A 21,837-nucleotide genomic window follows, 5' to 3' on the forward strand; every position below is an offset into this window, starting at 1 on the left:
AGGAGCGGTTGACAAGGAGGGGCATGACGGATTAATGAGGCATGGATGGATACTGTAGACAAATGTGAATAGGAGATAAAAGTTAGAAAGGAAAGAGATACAGTGAAATTACTACAAAGGATGGGTGCAGAGTAAGAAAGGAAGGGGTTCATAGAATAGTAGGGTTGGAAGGGGCCTACAAGGCCATCGAGTCCAACCCCAAGAAAAGAAAAACAGTGACATGGGAAGCTAGAAAGGGGAGCTTGAAAAGAGTTAAATGGAAGCAAAAGAGTTCTTGTGGAAAGGAAAAGTCAAAGTCTGAAGGTGAGTTGAAAGAGAAAAAAAAGAAAGAGAGAGGATGGTGAAAAGGTCTCATTGCTCTCCTTTCCTCCCTTGTAGACTAGCTGGTGTCTTCTCCCAAATTGGGTGAGAACATTAGAAGACAAAGTCCCAGTGATTTGCTTCTGTTTTTTAAAGCTCCACAGGGAAATAGCAGCAGATAAGCACAACTAAGAATGTTCTCAATACAATCCCCATCTGTGTCGTAGTATACTAAGTAGTAACAGTGCAATCTTATAGAAGTAAACCCCACTGTGTTCAAGTGACATTTTCTACCAAGTAAGTGTGAGTAGGATTGCCACCTAAGTCCCATTCAATTCAGTGGGGCTTACTCCCAAGTAAGAGGATATAGGATTTCAGCCTTAGCCACAAAAAAACCTTGTCTACTCCACTGTTTCCCAAACATTGGTGTTTCTTTTTTAAATAGGCACAAAATATCAGTGTGTTCGGTTTTTGTTCAGCTCTGTTATAAAATAGTTCAGCATTTCCACAATTCTCTCAAATATTGTATTTATTTCTGTACTGCTTCCTGTCTCTAAAGAGCCTGGGGTGCTATAAATAGGTTACCTAATTTTTATTCTCACAACAGCCCTATGAAGTAGGTTAGGCAGAGGGAGAAATAAGGTTGTCTATCAGTGGCATATAATTACATGAAAAATCTGTAAGACGTTCACTCAGTCTCTTCTTCCACCATCATCCTTCCATGACAATTCACAACAGCAGTAACTGTGTCATGAAAATTGTGTTCTCACCATTCCTGCTGTTGTGAGCTATGTCATCATAAACATTTCTCAGATGAAAATAGGGATAAGCTTGTAATACCCCTGTTCCCATACCAAGGGCAAGTGTTCGATTTCAGATCCTCCAGGAGTGTTGTTGTAGGAATCAAAGACAACCCTTCCCCCAACCTTCTGCTGAATTGAACTCATGCTTGCGTTGGCTCTGCCTGTTCAGTTTAGTGGGCACCAACTGCTACTGGGTGCAGAGCTGCTTTTGATGTCAAACATTGCCCCAGAGATGAAGGATCCACTGGGTATGCCGACGGAACTCTTCTCTGCATTGATGAGGAAAGTCCAGCAGCCTGAGGCAAGTCATGGCTGTCCTGGTGTTCACAAGACTTGCCTGGAGAGATTATATTTTCACAAAAAAGGTTATCCAGCTATTGTATATAAGTCCTGAAGCCTGAGGTAGGTTACTGGAGGATATTGGAGAAGACCCATGAAGTTGAAGCAAGTCTGATGTGTCTCATTGTAAAACAAGTGCAGAATCCTCTGATGCGATGGCATATAGAAATAGGCCTCTATCAAGCCAATGGAGGCAAACAGTTTTGGTTAAGGTAAATGTAGGCCTTATATTAACTAAAACAACAGACCTAGCATTGGCAATCTTGAGATTTTTCATTATGGGGATCAGGCCTGGTGTCAGAGGTTGGCATGGTGGGGCAGCTGCTGAGGGCCCATGGCCTCAGAAGGCCCTATCCCTAACCATGCCAGCTCCTATGGCAGACCAAAGCAATGGCCACACACCCTCACCCCTATGAAAGGCTTTCCTGGAGGGTGGGTAGTGGTACTCTTGAATGCGAGTCAAGATGGTGCTCGGCTCCACCGTGCCTGCCCTCCCTCCGCCTCCACCAGTTCACTCACCTTTCCCCTGCTGCCACCACCACCATTTTAGCCACCTCTCCCACATTGCTGCCACCATTTTGCCTACCTCATACCGCTTTCCCCTCTGCCTGCATCATCTTGTGCGCCTTGCTTCCTGCTACCACCACCTCCCTGCTTCCGAAAAGATTTCCTGGCAGGGCACTAGTTCTTTTGGATGGGAGCAGAACTGTAGCTCACCCCCACAGCTGCCACCCACCATCTTAAGATCCAGATGCAATGCTCAACACGTACACGTCTGGCATTGCATTTGGGATCATCTTAAAACAGCAAGTGGCAGCTGCAAAGTAGAGCTGAGCACCAGTTCTGCTCCCATTCAAAAGTGCTGCTCCCCTGCCAGGAAACTTTTTGGGGAGGGGACTTCTTTGGCCTGGCTGCCTCTCATTTTGCTTTCAAACTTTCCCAATCATTTAGATAGGAGGTAAAGCAAGACAGTTCACAGTGAAGCTCTCTTACTTGCACCGACTTATGGATAAAATTGTCAGGGTGGACACTGAGCCCATAGAATCCCAGAGTAGTTCTGATTCTGAGGAAGAGGAGTTGCTCCTGGGAGAGGAGCACGCTCCTCTTTCCCAGGGCCAACAGCTAACGGAGATTCCTCCCACCGGCATTCCTAGCTTAGATAGCAGTCCTGGGAGTGACAGAGCGCGGGAAGCAGACTTGATGGACACGCGATGCCAACGCAGAGAGCGGCGCCAAACGGAAGGCTCGGAAAGGAGTCGTAGTGCCCAGTTGGCACGCAAATAACGGTTGTGCCCAGAGGATCCAAGGGAAAAGGGGAGGGACTCTCCCTAGCCCTTAAGTTCAGGGTCTGCCAGTGATTCCCTTTCAAATGGGGACCAACTGTTCCAACTTAGGGCATAGGTACTCTGCTGCTCATATCTAGTTGCTAACAGTAGAGTTGTTAAGTTGTAAAAGAGGAATAAAGCTTTGAAAAGAATCCCTTTGTCTGTGTCTGGACTTGGCTACTGGATTAGACTGAGAGAGGCCTCCAAGGAGCCCTTGATAAAAACTGATTTCGATTCTATGAGTATTTTGAAAAAAGAAGGCCTGTCCTTGTCCACACTAGCAGCAAGAGCTAAACGAAGGATAATGCTGGAAGTTCTGTCCTATCTGAAGAAGGTGGACCTTGTGTTAGTTATCCATGCTCTAGTGATGCTCATGGTTGGGTTACTGTAAAAGGAAGTCCTTCTTTACACAGCACATAGTTAAACTATGGAATTCGCTACAACAGGAAGTAGTGATGGCCACCAATTCGGATGGCTTTAAAAGGGGGTTGGACAAATTCCTCGAGGCCAAGAGTCTCTGGGAGCCAGGCAAGGGTCTGCAGCGGGTGGCTGGCTGAGGGTCTATGTGGTGGTGGCTGCCGGCCAGGAGGGGGCCCACTGGCAGCACTATGCCAAGGGCCCACTGGACTCTGGCCCTGCTGAGTAACAACCATTTGTTTGTTTGTTGCATTTATATCCCAACTTTTTTCCTCTTGCAAGGAACCCAAGGCAGCTTACATTATCCTTCTCCTCTCCATTTTATCCTCACAACAACCCTGTGAGGTAGGTTGGGCTGGGAGTCTGTGACTGGCCCAAAGTCACCCAGTGAGCTTCCATGGGCAAGCGGGGACTAGAACCCAGATCTCCTGGGTCCCAGTCCAACACTCTCACCACTACACCACACTGGCTCTCTATTTGTTTATTACATTTTAAAGCCACCCCTATAACAAAAGCTCTCTGGGCAGATTACATAAAGCTAAACAAATACAATACAAACAACAACAACAAACAACAACACAGGAAAAACAACAAATGCCCGGGGAAGGGGGAATGAGGGAGACGGGAGCGGATGGGGAGAGCATTTTGGCACCAACTGCCCTGTGGGAAGAAACGGGAGACGCTGGCTCCTGCTCCAGCAGAGCTGGTTGTGTTGTTCAGTTTGTGTTTTGAGCATGTGGTTCTTGTTATATCTCTTGTGTTTTATAAATATTGTACGCTACTTTGGGGATTCTAGTTGAAATGCAGGAAATACTGAAATAATTTTTAAAAAACTATATAAAATACATAAAAACAGCCATACAGTCTAAGATGTCTGGGAGAAAAGAAAAGATAACAGTGTGCCAGAGGAGCCTCCCTGGGGAGGTCATTCCATTAACAGCGTGCCACAATCGAGAAGACCCTCTCTCTTGTAGCCACATGCCTAACTTTCTTCAGCAGGGGCACCCGGACAATGGCCTGTGAAGATGCCCTAAGGGTCTGAGCAAGTACTCTTAAATGAGAACTTCTCATTTTTAAATTAAACCCTGATCAAGAGTGCTTCCAGATGAGGCTTTTACTGTGCAACCACACTGCCTCATTCACAGAATTTTATGGTGGGTCCAGATGACATTGTCTTCGGTATGTAGCCCTCCTGTGTTTTCCCATCACTTCTTCCAATTTTTTCTTACTAGAAAAAATGTGTTAAGGCAGCAGTGGGAGACCTCTTTTCAGCCCAAGGGGCAAATTCCATTTTGCGGAAGCTCTTGGGGGTGGCATTCCAGAAGTGGGAGGAGCTGAAGGCAAAGGGGGTGTAGCCAAATATCAGCATATTGTCGCTTTAGGGCACAGTCCTATGTGTTACTCCCTCATTAGATGGAAGCTTCCAGTCTTGGAGGCTTCCAAGTACCCAGTGCCCTGCCAGGCTGCTGATTCTTGCCTCTCTTTCCTCCTTTTGTTTTCTTTTCCCTCTAGATGGGCCTCTGAGCCCATCTATAGTAGTCTAGTAGGGCTACGGACGCCATAGGAAACATCATCTCGTGGCCTGGCCTTTCTCCTCCCCTTTCCATCCGCTGGAACCATGCAACATTTCATCTCCTGGACCATCAATGATATGAAAGTGAATAAAAAGAAAACTACAGAAAAGTGAATTCCAAAGGCTGTTTCCCATGCTAGCTTTCATTCATGGCTGTGATCCCCTGCTCACTCCCTGTTGAAGATGCTCATCCTATATTTGAATTCTGATTTAATTCTCTTGAGTGCCATCATGTATGTAGCCAATATAGCAACAGCCATGCGCAAAGGGGAAGTATCAGCAACTCAGGGTAGCCCTGAGGTTTGCAGAAGAAGAAAATAACTAAGGAGGGCAGAACACCCCCAGCCCAGCCCAGCCCAGCCCAGCAAGGACTGGGCAGACTCAGAAGGATGACTGACTGCTGAGAGGCAAAGATTGAAAGCTAGGTGGGATGGGGAATGGAATGGAGCAGCTGGAAAAAGGAAGGCAGAGGAACAGACAGAAGGATATAGAGGCAACTGCCTGTTCACTTGCTGTCTCATAAGCACATGCCCACTCATCTGCTCACTCTGGGCAGCTTCCTGGGAGAGTTTTCAATGCTCCCTGCAAATACACACACCATTTCGAGGGGGGACTTGTATAAACTAATACCAATTTTCAGCCCAAGTGCTTGCACCTATTTAGTCACAGTGACACCAGCTACACACAAAAGGGAGGTATCAGCAGACTTGAGGGAACACCAAGGTCTGCAGGAAAACAAAAAAAAAGCTTAGAAAAAAACCTGAGAGGAACCCCCCCCCACCAACTCAGCCCAATGAGGACTGAGCATGCCCAGTGGCCATGAAATCTTAACTCCTGGGGTGGGAGACATGACCCAGAAAACCAGAGGGGCAGAGGAGGGAGGGAGAATGGAATGGAGTGGTTGGAAACTTGAATAGAGAGCACTTTGCACTGCAACCTTTTGCTCCAGGCCTCACTTGTTCTAACCTAAGAAGAACTTATATCAGTTCAGATACAAGGATGCCACCAATTAACAAACAATGTTTTAAAAAATCAATAAACCACTAGTAAAAAATCAAGAATAAGCTACAACAGGAGTATTCTTATGGGTTATAACAAATGTTTCCTTGTCTTTGATGCTGCAAAATGCAGTATAAGTTCACCCAAATCTAATGATAAAATAATGTCCTTATTATGGCTTAAAAGAACAAGATCAGCTTTATGTACATGTAGCATTGACACTTTCTGTGGACATAAAACTGACATTAAATGGTAGAATCATAGAATCATTGAATAGTAGGGTTGGAAGGGGCCTACAAGGCCATCGACTTCAACCCCCTGCTCAATACAGGAATCCAAGTCAGAGCATCCCTGACAGATGGCTGTCCAGCCTCGTCTTGAATGCCTCCAGTGTGGGAGAGCCCACCACCTCCCTAGGTCATTGGTTCCACTGTCGTATTGCTCTAACAGTCACGAGGTTTTCCCTGATGTTCAGATGGAATCTGGCTTCCTGTAACTTGAGCCCATTCTTCCGTGTCCTGCACTCTGGGATGATCAAGAAGAGATCCTGGCCTTCCTCTCTGTGACAACCTTTCAGGTACTTGAAGGGCGCTAGCATATCTCCCCTCAGTCTTCTCTTCTCAAGGCTGAACATGCCTAGTTCTTTCAGTCTCTCTTCATAGGGCTTTGTTTCCAGTCCCCTGATCACCTGTGTTGCCCTCCTCTGAACCTTCTCCAGTTTGTCTGCATCCTTCTTCAAGTGTGATGCCCAGAACTGGACACAGTACTCCAGATGAGGCCTAACCAGTGCTGAGTAGAGGGGAACTAGTACTTCCCGGGTTTGGAAGCGATGCTTCTATTAATGCAGCCCAAAAGAGCATTTGCCTTTTTTGCAGCCACATCACATTGTTGGCTCATATTCAACTTGTGATTGCAATTCCAAGATCCTTTTCGCTTGTGGTGTTGTTCAGCCACGTATCCCCCATCTTGTAACTGTGCATTTGGTTTCTTTTTCCTAGGTGCAGAACTTGGCATTTATCCCTATTGCATTTCATTCTGTTGTTTTCTGCCCACCGCTCCAGTCTATCAAGATCACTTTAAATTTTGTTTCTGTCTTCCAAAGTATTAGCTATCCCGCTCAATTTTGTGTCATCTGCAAATTTGATCAGCATTAGTATATAGACATCGAAGACCATGTGCTTCATAGTCTGGCTTTCTTCCTACATGTTTGTGAAGTCTATTACTGGCCACTATTAGAGCTGTTCTCTCCATTGCGGTGCATGAGCCTTCATCCATTGTTAACCCCAACTTTACGTCTCCCTTCCCCGTAGGATTCAGTTTAATGCCCTCCTGATGAAGTTCTTCATTCTGTGGCCAAACACATTCTTCCCAGCCTTTGTGAGGTGCAACCCGCCCCATGCCAACAGTCCATCTTCCAGGAAGTATAGCCCATGGTCCCAGAATCCAAATCTCTCTCATCGGCACCACCTTCGTAGCCAGTCATTCAGCCGGAGTATTTTTCGTTCCCTTTCTATCCCTCTTCTAACTACTGGAAGGATGGATGAGAAAACTATTTGGGCCCCAAAGTTCTTGAGTTTCCCTCTCAAAGCTTCAAAGCCTGACGTGATTTCTTCGTAGCTCCGCTTGGCGGTATCATTTGTTCCCACATGGTAAAAGCAGCTTTCAACTGTTGCAATACAGCTCAGAATGCAGCCACAACCAAAACAACCAACCAAGTCCAGGAAATGCACATCCATATTTCGTGAGCTCATCTGCAAATTGCACAAATGATGGTCGTTGTTTATTAAGGGATTTTGCTAACTCCAGTTCCGGTTTTAAGTTTTCTAGCTCTTTAGAATTGTCCAAGTTGTGTTTCATTATTTTACATAGTGGATTCAAATTGTCTTCATTCCCATGCTGAAGCAAATGAGTGCAAGCTGCTACTATAACAGCATTGTCTCTCTTGTTGAATCTATTTTTCTATTCATGAGTGCAATGGTCAATAACACTGTTATAAAGCCTTCTGAACTCTAGTTCGTTTTCACACCTTCCTTCAAATTAATGCTATCACCATTAACAATACTGTCAGAAAACCTTTGTGGGAGTTCGCAAAGATATTTGGATGGTGAGTCATGGTCAGCAGATTCATATGCTTTCTTGTCTGCTTCAAAAATGTTGTTGAAAACAGTATTTCACTTTTCTTGCAACTTCCTCCCAACACAGTCAATAAGTTTCAATGCTGCCTCGATATTCAGATTCTTCTGCTGCAGCAATCATTTTATAGGTTTAAGATATCCCAGTACTTTTAGCATAATTTCAGTAAGAAAGGAAAGAGAAAAACTACTGATTTGCTTGAGTAATCTGATAGCTTCAGTTTTTAGATTAACAGATTTTTCACTGATGAGCTTGAGTGTGGAAAGAATGAATTATTTGTCTGAATGTATAACTGTGACTGAATCCAAATGTCCAGTCCATTGTTGAATCAAAAGGCATTTTAGAGCTGCCTTCATAAATCTGAGCAATATGCCCCTTCTTAAAAAATATGTACAACTGTTCAAGAGTCAAAATATTCTTTCATTTCAGATATAGCCCCAGTTGCATGTACTACTACCAAATGGAGTTGGTGATTAAGGCAATGAACAAACAAAATGTTTCGGTCAAGTTCTTTTGAGATCACAACTTGACCACCACCAGATGTGCCTTTCATGAGAGATGCTCCATCATATGACAAAGCAATTTGTCAAAATTAAAATGTAAACCAGTCAGTGTTGACAAAATTTCAGATGTTAGACTGTGAGCACTTTATGAACAAAGCTTTAAAATAGCAAACACATCTTTCTGTTGGCTTTATGCTTACAAGACCTTGGAGAGCAACTGCTAAATCTTCAATGCCTTGTTTGTCCCTAGTCTCATCAGCCAACAATGCAACATAAGTACTTCTATTAATCTGCTCTATAATAATTTCTACAACTGTTTTAGCCATGACGCAAATTATTTCATTTCAAATTTCACAGCTACTGAACTGAGCATTTGCAGGCATCATTTTTAGAATTTCTTGACATTTTTGATCTTTTCTCATACAAAAGATCAAAGATAGAAATTTCTCAAGGGTCTTCAGCAGAGGTCTTTTTCATCAGCAGCTGCCTGATCCTTAGTAACAGGAGGTCCCAGGGACTGAAAGTGGGACGTTTTGCATGCAAAGCGTGTGTTCTACCCCTAAGCTTGAGGTGGTCTCTGATGTGCGTGTACAGTCCCCTAACTTACTGGTGTTGGGGGACTTCAACGTACATTCGGAGGCCATCCTCACAGAAGCACCTCGGGACTTCATGGAGACCATGGCCTCCTGGGAGCTGCACCATATTCTAACTGGGCCCACCCATGTAGCCGGTCATGCACTAGACCTTGTGTTTGTTTCTGGAGAAGCGGGGAGTGATCTGGAAGTCGGGGGTATATCCACCACCCCCTTGTCATGGTCAGATCACTATCTGGTGACATTGGACTTCTCGGTTCCACAACCCCTCCGCAGGGGTGGAGGACTCATTAAAATGGTCCGCCCCAGGTGTCTTATGGATCCAAATGGATTCCTGAATGCGCTTGGGGATTCTCTGGGGCATGCCAACGGCCACTCGGTCGAGACCCTGGTGGGTGACTGGAATGCCGCAATCACTGGGGCATTAGATCGGGTGGCTCCGAAACGCCCTCTCCCCCTGAACAGGGCTCGGACTGCACCATGGTTCAATCCGCGGTTACGAGCTCTGAAACAGGAGGTGAGACGGCTGGAGCGCCGGTGGCGGAAGTCTCGCTCCAAAGACGATCAGACACGGGCTAGAGCTGTATCTTCAGCCTATCACGTGGCGGTGAAGGCAGCAAAAAAGGAATATTATGCTGCCTCCATCGCGTCTGCAGAGTGCTGTCCCAGGAGGCTGTTCCAAGTGGTCCGGAGCCTGATCGGTCCTGTGGCTCCGGAACCACTGGAGCATTCTAAGGCCTCCTGTGAGGCTTTGGCAAGGCACTTTGCAGATAAAATTGATCAGATTAGGTGTGTTACTCTGCACACTGTGGATACAGTTAGTGAGCAAATAGTGGCCTGTGGCAAACTGGTTTTGTGGGATGGGTTCCAGCTTCTTCCTCCTGATGAAGTGGACAAGGTGCTTTCATCTGTAAGGCCGACCACCTGCTTACTTGATCCTTGCCCATCTTGGCTCATTATGAGCTGCAGAGAGAGACTGGGTGAGGGGTCAAGGCGGTGGTGCACGCCTCCCTTGAGGAGGGAGTGATGCCATCAGCCCTCAAGGAGGCAGTGATAAGACCGCTCTTAAAGAAGCCCTCCTTGGATCCTCAAGTTCTGAACAACTTTCACCCAGTCTCAAATCTGCCATTTTTGGGCAAGGTGATTGAGCGGGTGGTGGCGGTGCAGTTGAAGGCACACTTGGAAGAAACTGATTATCTAGACCCATTTCAGTCGGGCTTCAGGCCTGGGCATGGGACAGAAACGGCCTTAGTCGCCTTGGTGGATGATATGAGGAGGGCTCTGGATAGGGGTGAATGCTCCTTCCTTGTTCTCCTCGACCTCTCAGCGGCTTTTGATACCGTTGACCACGGTATCCTCCTGGACCGCCTGGAGGGGTTGGGCATTGGGGACACTGTATTGCGGTGGTTCCGGTCCTTCCTCTCCAGCAGGTACCAGAGGGTAGCACTGGGAGAGGAGGTTTCGGACCCGTGGCCACTTACTTGTGGGGTGCCACAGGGTTCCATCCTCTCTCTGATGCTATTTAACATCTATGTGAAGCCACTGGGGGCTATCATCAGGAGGTTTGGGGTGCAGTGTCATCAATATGCGGATGACACGCAGCTCTACCTCTCATTCAAATCTTCACCAAGGTTGGCCGTAGAATCCCTGTCCAAATGTCTGGAGACGGTGAGTGGCTGGATGGGGAGGAATAAGCTGAAGCTGAACCCTGACAAGACCGAGGTACTTTTGGTGGGAGACAAGAGGAGGCTGGGGGATGTTGACCTGGTGTTGAATGGGGTACGGCTACCCTTGAAAGACCAGGTCCGCAGCCTGGGGGTCATTTTGGACTCCCAGCTGTCCATGGAGGCTCAGGTGGCAGCTGTGAGCCGGACAGCGCTGTATCAACTCCATCTGATACGGCGGCTGCGCCCCTTCCTTCCTGACCATCTGCTCCCATCGGTAGTACATGCCCTGGTCTCCTCTCGTTTAGACTACTGTAATGCGCTCTATGTGGGGTTACCCTTGAAGACGGTTCGGAAGCTGCAGCTGGTACAGAACGCGGCGGCTCGCCTGATTAAAGGCAGCCGCTGGCGAGATCACATCACTCCAGTGCTTAAGAAGTTGCACTGGTTACCATTTGTTTTCCGGGCCAAATTCAAGGTGTTGGTTTTGACCTTTAAAACCCTATATGGTTGCGGCCCAGCCAATCTTAAGGAGCGCCTCCAGCAACACCAGACAGGCCGCTTAACAAGATCAGCCTTGGATGGCCTTCTCTCTGTCCCATCAGCCAGGACAGCTAGACTGGTGGGGACGAGGGAGAGGGCCTTTTCTGTGGTGGCCCCCACTCTGTGGAACTCCCTCCCTAGGGAACTCCGTCATGCCCCCTCTTTAATGAGCTTCCGTCGTGCATTAAAAACGTGGTTGTTCAGGCAGGCATTTGGGGTGGGTTAGGGTATTTTTAAAAAAATTTATGGTAGAATTTTATTGTTTTAAATTGTTTTATGGTGTGTTGTACATCGCCTAGAGTGGCTGGGTGACCAGCCAGATGGGCGATTAACAAATTTAATAAATAAATAAATAAGCAAGCAGTTCCTCATATTGGGAGCCCCTGACAAACTCACAGTATAGCCTCAAGACAATAAGTGTCTAAAGCCCATTATTAAGCTTTCCCCCCATCCTTGTAGCAGCCATATCGGGGATCAGACTAAGTAGCCTCATGCAGTCTCATGCTTCATGTTCTTGCTGAGCTCTTTCTCCCTTGAATATATTGTAAGCTGACGAGACACAGGAATTCCTTATCTTGTCAAAGGTCATACAATTGTATATCTTGTTCTCTGCTGTTCTCTTCTGTTCTCTCCTTATCATGGCTACCCTATAACCCAGCTCTTGTATTATAAACAATGGTGCTAGGAGGAAAAATGTTGAGGATTGCAACCCCATGCGGGAGGGGGAGGAGGAGCCGTTTCATATGTGTCACAATGTCTATAAAACCAATGTGCTAATGTAAATCGGGGCTTCTGGCTCTTTGGAAACGATTCCAGCCTTAAGCCCGCGCGTTAAATAAAGAATCTCTTTTTCCTTCACTCCGTGGTCTCTCTGACTCTGGGTTCTGCAACATAAATGGTGCCGTGACTCGGATGTGGCAGGCTCTGAGCCAGACAGGTGGCAGTTGCCTGCTCTTGATCGCCACACCGGGAAGACGAGCTCGGCGCATGCCTCCCTTTCTTGGCACCACCGACCTTTTTGTCGAGTGAATGGGAGAAAGCCTGCACCGGGATCGCCCAAACGGCAGCGAGCAGCAAGAGAACCTTGGGAAGCGGAGGAAGGAACTTGAGCCCTGCCTGTATCGCAGCTGCAATTGAGTTGAAACCCACATTGGAAGCCTTCAGGAGAAAGGCAAGTATATGGGAAAAAGAGGGCCCCGCCTTTAGGGAGAAAGGCCACTGGGCAGAAAAAAAGAGGGCCCCGCCTTATGAAGAAGGTCAGTGTTGGTGGTATACGTATACAAAAGAACCTACTCCTTGCAGGTAGAAGGGGGGCCTGATCACACCCCCGAGTGGGCGCCAGTACCTAGCACGCCAGTACTCAGTAGGAAGCTGAGGAAGCTGGGGAAGCCGTTTTCCGCTCTGGTAAAAAGTGGGAAAAGTGGGTGGCAGGGACATATGGATGTAGTGGAGAGATTGATGATTGTGTGAGTGGCTACTGCGGTTTCTGACGCATACCGTTGACCGTCCGGGTGCCCAGGCCAGTAGCAAAGTGCGTGGTGTGAAAAATCCTCTTGTGTCGGCCAGTGAGACCCCTTACTCACTGACCAATTCCCATTCCCTAATTGTGTCTGTCTTCAATTTAGGAGGGAGGCTATGGGTGGTGGGGGAAGCAAACCTTGCACCCCCTTGAGATGTATGTCAAACAAAGAAGGAAAAAGGTTTTTTTTAAAAAAGATTCAGAATAGAGAGAGAAAACAGCAAAAAGCTCAAGGTCGAGCTGAGAGGAAAAAAAACAAGATCTGAGGCTGTTAATTAGAAAAATGTTGCAGGACAGTCTGGCTTTTAACAAAGCGTGGGAGCGTGAGAGTGTAAGGCCGAAGAAGTAGCTGTTAGCCTAGCGCGCCGAGAGAGGGGGGGGCAGGAAAATTGCCCACAACGTTCTGAGTTGTGCAACATCATCACCTCGCCTAATTGAGATGAAATCCCTAAGAAATGGAAACTGAAAATGAAGACCCAGAAGATGAAGGCAAAATAGAAAATAAAGGTGAAGAATCAGCCCCCAGAGCACAGGCTAGACCCCTCTTCGAGTGAAAAGTGTGCCATAAGACTGTCCCAAAGCAGAATGAAGCGGAAAGACCATGTTGAAGATCTCTGTCAAGGTAACCATGTTTAGCTTTGAACTGTGTTAAAATTGCATAGAGCCTGTAGCTACTGACCTTTGGCTATATGATTTCTGAAGAGCGTAACCATTAAGCTTTTGCCGTGGGATTCCCTGCAATGAAGAAATCTCACTGATTTGAGTATCCAGTGTTACACTGCCTAAGTGTGTGTGCTGAAGAGACCGAGAAACCAGACAGCATGTTCCTGGCCAAGCCAAAATCACGCTACTGCCATGCTCCTGAAAGCTGCAATAAACTGTGTAAGCTGAAAGACCCAACCTGATTGAGAAGAAAATATTGGAGCAACTGTCTTAAAAAACAATGAGATCTGTGTAGCTGGCTGGCTGACGCTGTCAGTGATGTTACAACTTTAAATTAAGACTGTTTTCCTGTTTGAGACCCCAGCGAAGAAAGCTGAACCGAGTTATTTGTTGCCCGTGCCAAAGCAAGAATTTGGTGGCCCTGTACCTCATCGTGTCCTGTTTTGAGCTTGGGATTTACAAATACAAACAAACTGAGAAGCTTGCCTTTGAAGTCCTGCAAATCACCCCACCGCCTCCCCGAACATTAATGGCTGCCTGAAAAATGCAAGTATAAAGCGATGCCCATCACCCCCCAGCGTCCTGAGTTCCGGCACTCAGTGTTTCAGTGCTTTCGTGTACCAGGTTAGAAGAAAAAAAAAAAGAGTAAGTTTTTAAAATGTCTGTGAGAGAACCTGACAGAAGTAAAATAAAATTTACAGAGGAGTTGCCCAAGTTAAAGCATCATGGCTAGAGAGCTGAGCTGTGCCGCTCTGTTTAGACAGAGGCCTTGCTAAAAAGTTAAAGGCCCTTGTCTGTCAGAAGGGGTGTAGGGCCACACTTCCCCTTTTTAAACTGATGCAAAAGTAGAGAGCCTTTGCTGGAAACATCACATCTTCATTGCCCAGAGCCGTCTCTGTTTGCTTCCATCAATGTCTGGGCTTTTTAGAGACACTCTGCACATGAACTAAAATTTTAAATTGTCACAAACTTGCCATGGACAGTGCTATGAAGCTTTTGATAAACTTGAACTCTCATCGCTGTGGACCGTGTGTCTATGTTTGTAGTCAGCTCAGTGTACAGCAGGCTGAGTTTGATCTATAACTTTTAGATTTCCTTCTGCCAGAACTCATGCAGCATAGAGTTGCCGATGCAAAAATGGTGACCTAGAACTCTGCGTGTGTGGGTATGCCCGTCCCTTGATTTTAATGAGCCCTGAGCTTTCAGCCAGAAGACCAGTATGATTGCTGGATCTGCTCCATCATGCCTTACCATGCAAGAAGTGTTTTCCATTCATTGTGTTAAATTGCAGAAAAAGTTTGTTGTATATATTTTATGATTTCTTAGATATCATAAAGTATATGTGATATTTGCAGATTAGTGTTAGCTGCAACTCCAAATGATACTAAGTGTGGTTCCCAATGGATGACGAAGAGAAAAGACAAAAGCAAGTAGAAAAGAAGGAATAGAGAAAGTAGAAGACAGATAGAGAAGAGAGAAAAAGAAAAGGCAAAAGGCAAAGAAAAAACATTTGTAAAAAAGAAGCGTGGCCATAGTTGCCCCCAGGGTAAATTAAAAGCAGCTGATTGTGCCTGGAGCTTATTACCTGGGGTAAAGTAGCCACAATAATGTAATAGTTCTTTAAAATGAAGAAAATGTAACTAGAAGGAGAAGAAGAGCCTATCCCAAATGTGTGTCAGTGGGACTAGTGTAAGGCAGAAAAGTTTAAGTAAGTTTAACTTGAAAAAGACAAATAAAGAGACAAGGCTGGTGCATGGAGCAGAAAGTTTTATATAAAAAGTTTGAAACATGATCTGCAATACAGGCAGATCAGCAAAGAAAAAGAAAGCAAAAGAAAGAGAAAAAATTTGTCTTCCCATACTAATAAATAAAAAGTGTTATCAAGCACTTTGGGAAGCGAAGTTGTTTACAGGAAGCTGTGCCTGAGAACCAAACACTTCTAGCCTATGCTGAAAATGCTTGCTAGTGTTATGGGTAACATGTATAGTATAAAAACCCATTTAGCGCAATAGCTCGTGGTTCAGAGAAGCTGTCTGATCCAAAAATTAAGTACGCCTGTGTGCTGTAAGTTACCCAATAAAGTCTCCTTGTAAGTAACCCCCCCCTGCTGGAATCCCAAAACACAAGTTGGGCTAGAGCGCCTCACCCAGTATCAAACCCTGCTGTTAGAAGCCATGAAAGGCAGGTATAAAGAAGTCAATTAATATGACCAAAGTGTCTAAAGTGCTGCAAGGTGCCACCGAGGCCCCAGAGCGTACTTGGAGCATCTTTCAAATGCCTATCGCCAGTACACCCCCCTCGACCCAGAGGCCCAAGAAGACGTAAACGAAAAAAGAAAAGAAGAAGACCCGGCAGAGGCAGAAGATTCTTAAAAAAAGAACCAGTGTGCCCAGTGTGGACAAGATGGACATTAGTGGCATGAATGCCCAAATAAAATTAATCAAATACACAAAGGAGAAAACCAAAGGGGCCAGAATGGGCGAAGAGGGAGACAGCTTGAGAGGGGCCGTGACATTGACTGTGAGGGGCAGTGACATTGACTTCATGATTGACACTGGAGTGGCATCAAGAGCAAGCAAACGTTAGCCTTAAACAAGAAGTCCAAACACTGAGCAAAGGTCTTCAAGCCCAGCGTCGCTTTGTCTTAAAAAAATAAGCCATTCCCATCACAGAAGTTCATCCTTTCCAACCAAGAGTTAAAGTATGAGTTAAAGAGGGAAAAATAACCCTTTGACTCCCAGATGGAGAGGACTCAGAACTGTCATACTTTCCACCCCCGCAGCTATGAAAGCAGCTAGAGTTAAACCCTAGATACATTGGACACGAGTCAAGAGAGCGAGAGGGGGAGAGTAGACTGTAAACAGAAATCCTGAAAATCCTTTAAAAATCATTCTGAAAAAGCAGTAAGAAGACTCAGGCTAGACCTTACTGTGGACACACCGGGAAACTGTCCCCCTGCGTACGGTCAGACCTGCAACTGGAGAATTGAAGAAGGGGACTAGACCCTACTGCAGCTTGCCAGGTGAATAGCTGCCCAGCGTACGGTCAGATCCCAAAGAAGATCAAACATGCGTGTTGTAGTGTTAGTAGTGTTGCATTGTGTTTCCTTAATAAGGTGCAAAAAGGGGGGTCTGCCCCTGGAAAAAGAAGTTTGTCCCAGTGATTTGCTGATAATTACTGGCTTCACCTGGCTAACATCACGAGAGTAAAACATTTTTGTTTGCCAAGAGGTATACCTGCAAACAGGCTTATTAGCTCTTGCCTAATACCTGTCTGTAGACATCCTGGGAAAATTCAAAAAGATACCATGTTAAGAGTTTATGGTGTAAGTTTAACTTATTCCCAAAATGCTAATTGGGGCGTGGTTGCAAAGATCCTACCCCCTACAGAGTTCACTCTACGCACCCCCATCATTGCTGAAACAAATGCTACGTGTGCACAAATGCTTAATTGTCAAAATTTTTTCCAGAAAATACAAAGCTATCCCTGGCCCCCTTCCACTGTAATAAAATTCAAAACCTATCTTTTAATGATGCCCACATACTTTTGCCTCATGGATGGTTTTAGACATGTAATTCCTGCACTTGGTCATTCATTCCTGCCAACTTGTCTGATAACCACCCATGTTGCCTCAGCCGCCAATTGAACTGGTGCCAATTCTTCCCCTGTAGCCTGAGAAAATCCGTCAACGGCAGCCTCGAGCACTCCAACTAACTAAAAATTGTAATAGTCGTGTGCAGTTATATTCTGACTCAGAAAAATTGGCCTTAGCAATGTCACTGGTTAAGGTTCCAGGTTTAGCCTTGGCTGATGGTCTGGAAATCAACCGGTTAGCTTGCAGCTTAGCCAAAAGCATAAATGCCACCTCACGAGCATTGTCATTGTTAAATAAAAAGCTGCGTGATCTAAAAGGTGCAGTTCTAGAAAACAGAGCTGGTATAGATTACCTCTTCCTTCTTCATCATTTAAGTTGTGAGACACACCAAAAGCTCTGTTGTTTTAACTTAACTGATAATGGCAATGCTGTAGATGAACAGATCAACAAGCTGCACAATATAGTAGCTAACAAAACAATAAGACAAAACAATTAGCTCAATTAGTTAACCCCTTGGCTTCCAGATCTTAGCTAGCTTAAAAGCATTGTTCATCCTAATTCTACCAGTATTGTTCATAAAAGTTCTGTTATGTCTCTGCGTTCCTTGTCTTATGCGCTGTTTAACCAATCTGTTTTATGTCTCAGCTAGTAAAACTGCTGCCCTCTATGCTCTAATAGCCCAACAAGAGGCTAAGTAATATGTATGTCACAAAAAGCTTTGTATAGTTATCAGAAGTGCTATAATTGTAATGAAATTATGCATTTAAGGGGGGAATGTAGCAGCCATATCGGGGATCAGACTAAGTAGCCTCATGCAGTCTCATGCTTCATGTTCTTGCTGAGCTCTTTCTCCCTTGAATATATTGTAAGCTGACGAGACACAGGAATTCCTTATCTTGTCAAAGGTCATACAATTGTATATCTTGTTCTCTGCTGTTCTCTTCTGTTCTCTCCTTATCATGGCTACCCTATAACCCAGCTCTTGTATTATAAACAATGGTGCTAGGAGGAAAAATGTTGAGGATTGCAACCCCATGCGGGAGGGGGAGGAGGAGCCGTTTCATATGTGTCACAATGTCTATAAAACCAATGTGCTAATGTAAATCGGGGCTTCTGGCTCTTTGGAAACGATTCCAGCCTTAAGCCCGCGCGTTAAATAAAGAATCTCTTTTTCCTTCACTCCGTGGTCTCTCTGACTCTGGGTTCTGCAACATAATCTCTGCTTCCTGGCCCATATCAAAGGATTTTTCATGGTAAGCAAATTGCATTGTGGCACCCCACCCCTACCCATCCCAAATAATAGCACCTGTACCTTAAAGAAGAAAAACAAAGGCTTTCCTGTTGGTTTTCTAGACTTTCCGTAATGAATTTAATTATTCGTTTGTAAAAGAATTAGGGGGGGACAAAGAAAATTTAGGGGGAGGGAAGGTCCTTCCTGCCCCCCCGACTATAGGCCCACTTCCTATAGGCATCTGATTGGAACCGGCAGGCCTTTCATCTGACACAGCATAGCTCTTATGTTCTTAATCTGAATATGGTGCAAGGAAAAAGTAATGTTTGTTCCTTCAGTGACTGATAGTAGTTTAATCCCTCTCCATCAGTGCTGGCACAATGTACGTCACTGATTTTGCCCTGGATGGCAAACATTTCTTAATATTTCTTGTTTTGTATTTACTATGACATTCAACTCAATACAGCGGGTAGTACAAGAGAAACACCTATCAGGTGCATCATCTTTACCTAAAGGGAATTTCAAAATGATATTCTCACCTGCACTTTCTGTTGAATGTTGAGAATAGTGTATATTAACGGGTCGTTCTACTGAGCCATAGAAACTGTCAGCATCTGAACCCGAGTCACTAGAAACACAGGGAAAGAGATTTTAATTATAGCACTTGCATACTGACCTTATGGAAATGGTAAAACTAGAGCAATTTATTACAGAAATATGAAGCAGCTGTGAAACCATTTACTTCCTATGTTACTGATGAAATGGAATGGTTTTAAGAGGCAAAGTTGTTATTTCAGACTTTAGAGCAAAACATCAAAAGCAAGGGGATGCAAGATAGCAAGTGTTGCATAAGATTGTATTATACAATTAAACATTGCTATAGTTCACTTATTTTGCTGCCATTAGTTGGAGAGCTGGCCACAATAACATCAATTTTATACAGTGCTGCACCAAGAACTTACATGACAATCAACTCCACACTTTTGTAAGCAGCTCATGTGAAACCTAAAGCCAGTGAGGATTTGCAGACAAAGAAATCCAGTCTGAACAGGCCAAAGGAAAAACATCTCTTTAATTGAAGGCAAATATACACTGGCTGACTACATAATAATGAATAAAGTTATGACTTCCCTATCAATATAAAGAGACATTGAGAAGATTGCATATATAATAAATCTGTTGTGTGTAGTCATCTTAATGCTGGGTAGTTGCCACATTTTATAATTAAAAAAATAATTTAAAACTCCATCGGTTTTCAAGCAGCAGGAAGTTTCTTTGCAAATAACAGCTTAATGCAAGTCACCAGAATGATAAAGAACATGATGCCTGCACTAGCAGGTGCAGACCTTAAGTCAGTAACTGTTTCTTTCTTCTCATGGTAGTGATCTATTTCTCTCCTAAGTGAGGCCATCCAGTCCTGAAAGACAACAACCATGCTTTATTCTGTAGGGTTTTTACACATTCTGTGTGGAAGAATTAACCAGCTTTTGAAAATGTAGGTTGTGATTTTTTAAAACAAAGCATTTTTAAACATACACATTTACAAGATACAACTCCATGCACCAGTTTGCATGCACCAAGCTATGAAACAAAGGTTCAGTTTACTATGGACCACCCAAACCAGTATCTCCCCCAAACATACACCAAAGCATTGGTGTATGGATTCCTGCATTGAGCAGGGGGTTGGACTCGATGGCCTTGTAGGCCCCTTCCAACCCTACTATTCTATGATTCTATGATTCTATGAAAGCTGCGTGACAATTTTGTCACACAAATCACAGGTTTGGTGCTGCCCCTCACAAATGCGTACTGATAAAGTGTACACTTGTGAATGGGTGAAGTGCCAGATGACTGAAGGCAAGTGTTGTCCCTATCTTCAAAAAGGAAGATCTGGGGAATTATAGACCAGTCAGTCTGACATCAATACTTGGGAAGATTCTAGAACAGATTATTAAATGCTCTATCTGCAGGCACCTTGACACTAATGCAGTGATCGCAAGGACTGCAATCATTGGAACAATCATTCCAAGTGAACATTTAAACTGACCAGTCTCTAAAAAGGTAAAGGTAAATTGGGGCCGCGGTGGCTTAGTGGTCAAGACGCTGAATTGCAGACCGGAAGGTCGGGAGGACAGCAGTTTGAGACCCGAGTCCCGCGTGATGGTGTGAGCTCCCGTCTTCAGTCCCAGCTCCTGCCAATCTAGCAGTTCAAAAGCAAGAAATTGCAAGTAGATAAATTTATCCAAAATGTTAGTTTTATTTATGCAAAATATAAAGCTTATGGTGTGCTGGAAGCCATCCGCCCTCACCTTCATTCCAGACCAATCTCAACCTGCAACGTCATTCAGGGTCTAAAACAGGTATCCCCAACCATTTTGGACCTGTCTGGGAATTTGAGAAACTGCTGTGGGCACCATCACAAAATGCCTGATCAGTGGATCACAGCTTTGGCGTCTACCTGTCACGTCTACGGAGCTTAGGCCACGTCTTATTCAGCAAAAACTTTTGTTTCATGCCTATTGGAACAGCTACTGTGTACAGCCTCTTGACTACAATCAGCCATCTTAACAGTAACAGCCAGCAACAACACGGAGATTTTCTCCTCAGACTGCCATGAAGAGGCAGATGTAGCCCTGCAGCCAGGCCTCCTTGTTAGGTGAGGCAGCAACATTTCTAGGTGGGGGATTTAGGGGTGGTGTGGTGCATAACACTAGCCAATTCTCCCCCCTCCCCATTGATGGAGAGGATGAGAGCCAAGCCTGGGGAAGGGAAAGGCACCAACTTTCCCTCTCACTTTTCCTCCAGGCAGAGAGTATGTTAACTTACACAATGGGGTATGTAAAGGTCAAGTTAACGGAAAATTTAATATGAACACTAGGAATTAAATGACTGGCATATTTTTTGTTTCATCAGAGAAAAGGCTGTTAAGGATACAGTGAACAAGGGGGATACCAAAAGGTGTAAAGCAAACAAAATAGCTTATGCTATAACTAGGAAGTTAAAAACTAGTGTGGAGCTTATTTTCTCAAAAAATCAGTTTTAAACTTATATCACGACAACACCAATACAAAAACAAAAAAGCACGTTTAGAAACAAGAGTAAGAGCACATTACAATGCAACCATAGTCAAGCATTTAAGGAGCGTGGTGCTGAGAACAATATGCATAACTTTCTTCTGCCCCAACAAACCTGAAAAGGCCTCATGCTGAGCTGCACACATTGAGAAAATCAGAAATTACAGTTGAGTTACAGCTTAGGTGGCCGGCCAGCCAACCGTAGCATGCACAGCAGTGTTTCTATTCCCCTAGGGCTGTTATCATTTGCTATCAAGTACTCAACAAAAAGGAGAAAAATAGCCATGATGATTGTGAATATAGTGCTTTAAATGAGTAAAGGGTAACTTTGGGTAGATATTTTTTTTTAGGTCACTTTATGTTATCTCTTTTATTTGACCCTTTAGCAATAAGCACCCAATCCTGCTCTGTTGTTGTTGTTCAGTCGTTCAGTCGTGTCCGACTCTTCGTGACCCCATGGACCATAGCACGCCAGGCCTTCCTGTCCTGCGCTGTCTCCCGGAGCGTGCTCAAGTTCATATTCATTGCATCCGTGATGCTATCTAGCCATCTCATCCTCTGCC

General features: G+C 44.9%; 1 protein-coding gene across 3 annotated transcripts in view; it reads right to left on the reverse strand.

The window, feature by feature from the left end:
• SH3BP2 (SH3 domain binding protein 2) overlaps window positions 1-21,837 on the reverse strand; it is an 83,033-nt gene that overhangs the window by 39,819 nt on the left and 21,377 nt on the right. For all 3 annotated transcript variants that reach the window (XR_014792509.1, XM_084859913.1, XM_084859914.1), the window contains exons 5-6: window positions 19,547-19,617; window positions 18,740-18,828 (exon numbers count right to left, since the gene is read on the reverse strand). Coding sequence is in view for 2 of the 3 variants with exons in the window: in XM_084859913.1 (XP_084716039.1) it covers window positions 18,740-18,828; window positions 19,547-19,617 (160 nt within the window). In the remaining variant the exon portion in view is untranslated. The remainder of the gene's footprint in view (window positions 1-18,739; window positions 18,829-19,546; window positions 19,618-21,837) is intronic.

This window comes from Heloderma suspectum, chromosome 5, assembly GCF_057233095.1.
Source record: "Heloderma suspectum isolate Gila_16-S chromosome 5, 16-S_ref, whole genome shotgun sequence".
NCBI lineage: Eukaryota > Metazoa > Chordata > Lepidosauria > Squamata > Helodermatidae > Heloderma > Heloderma suspectum.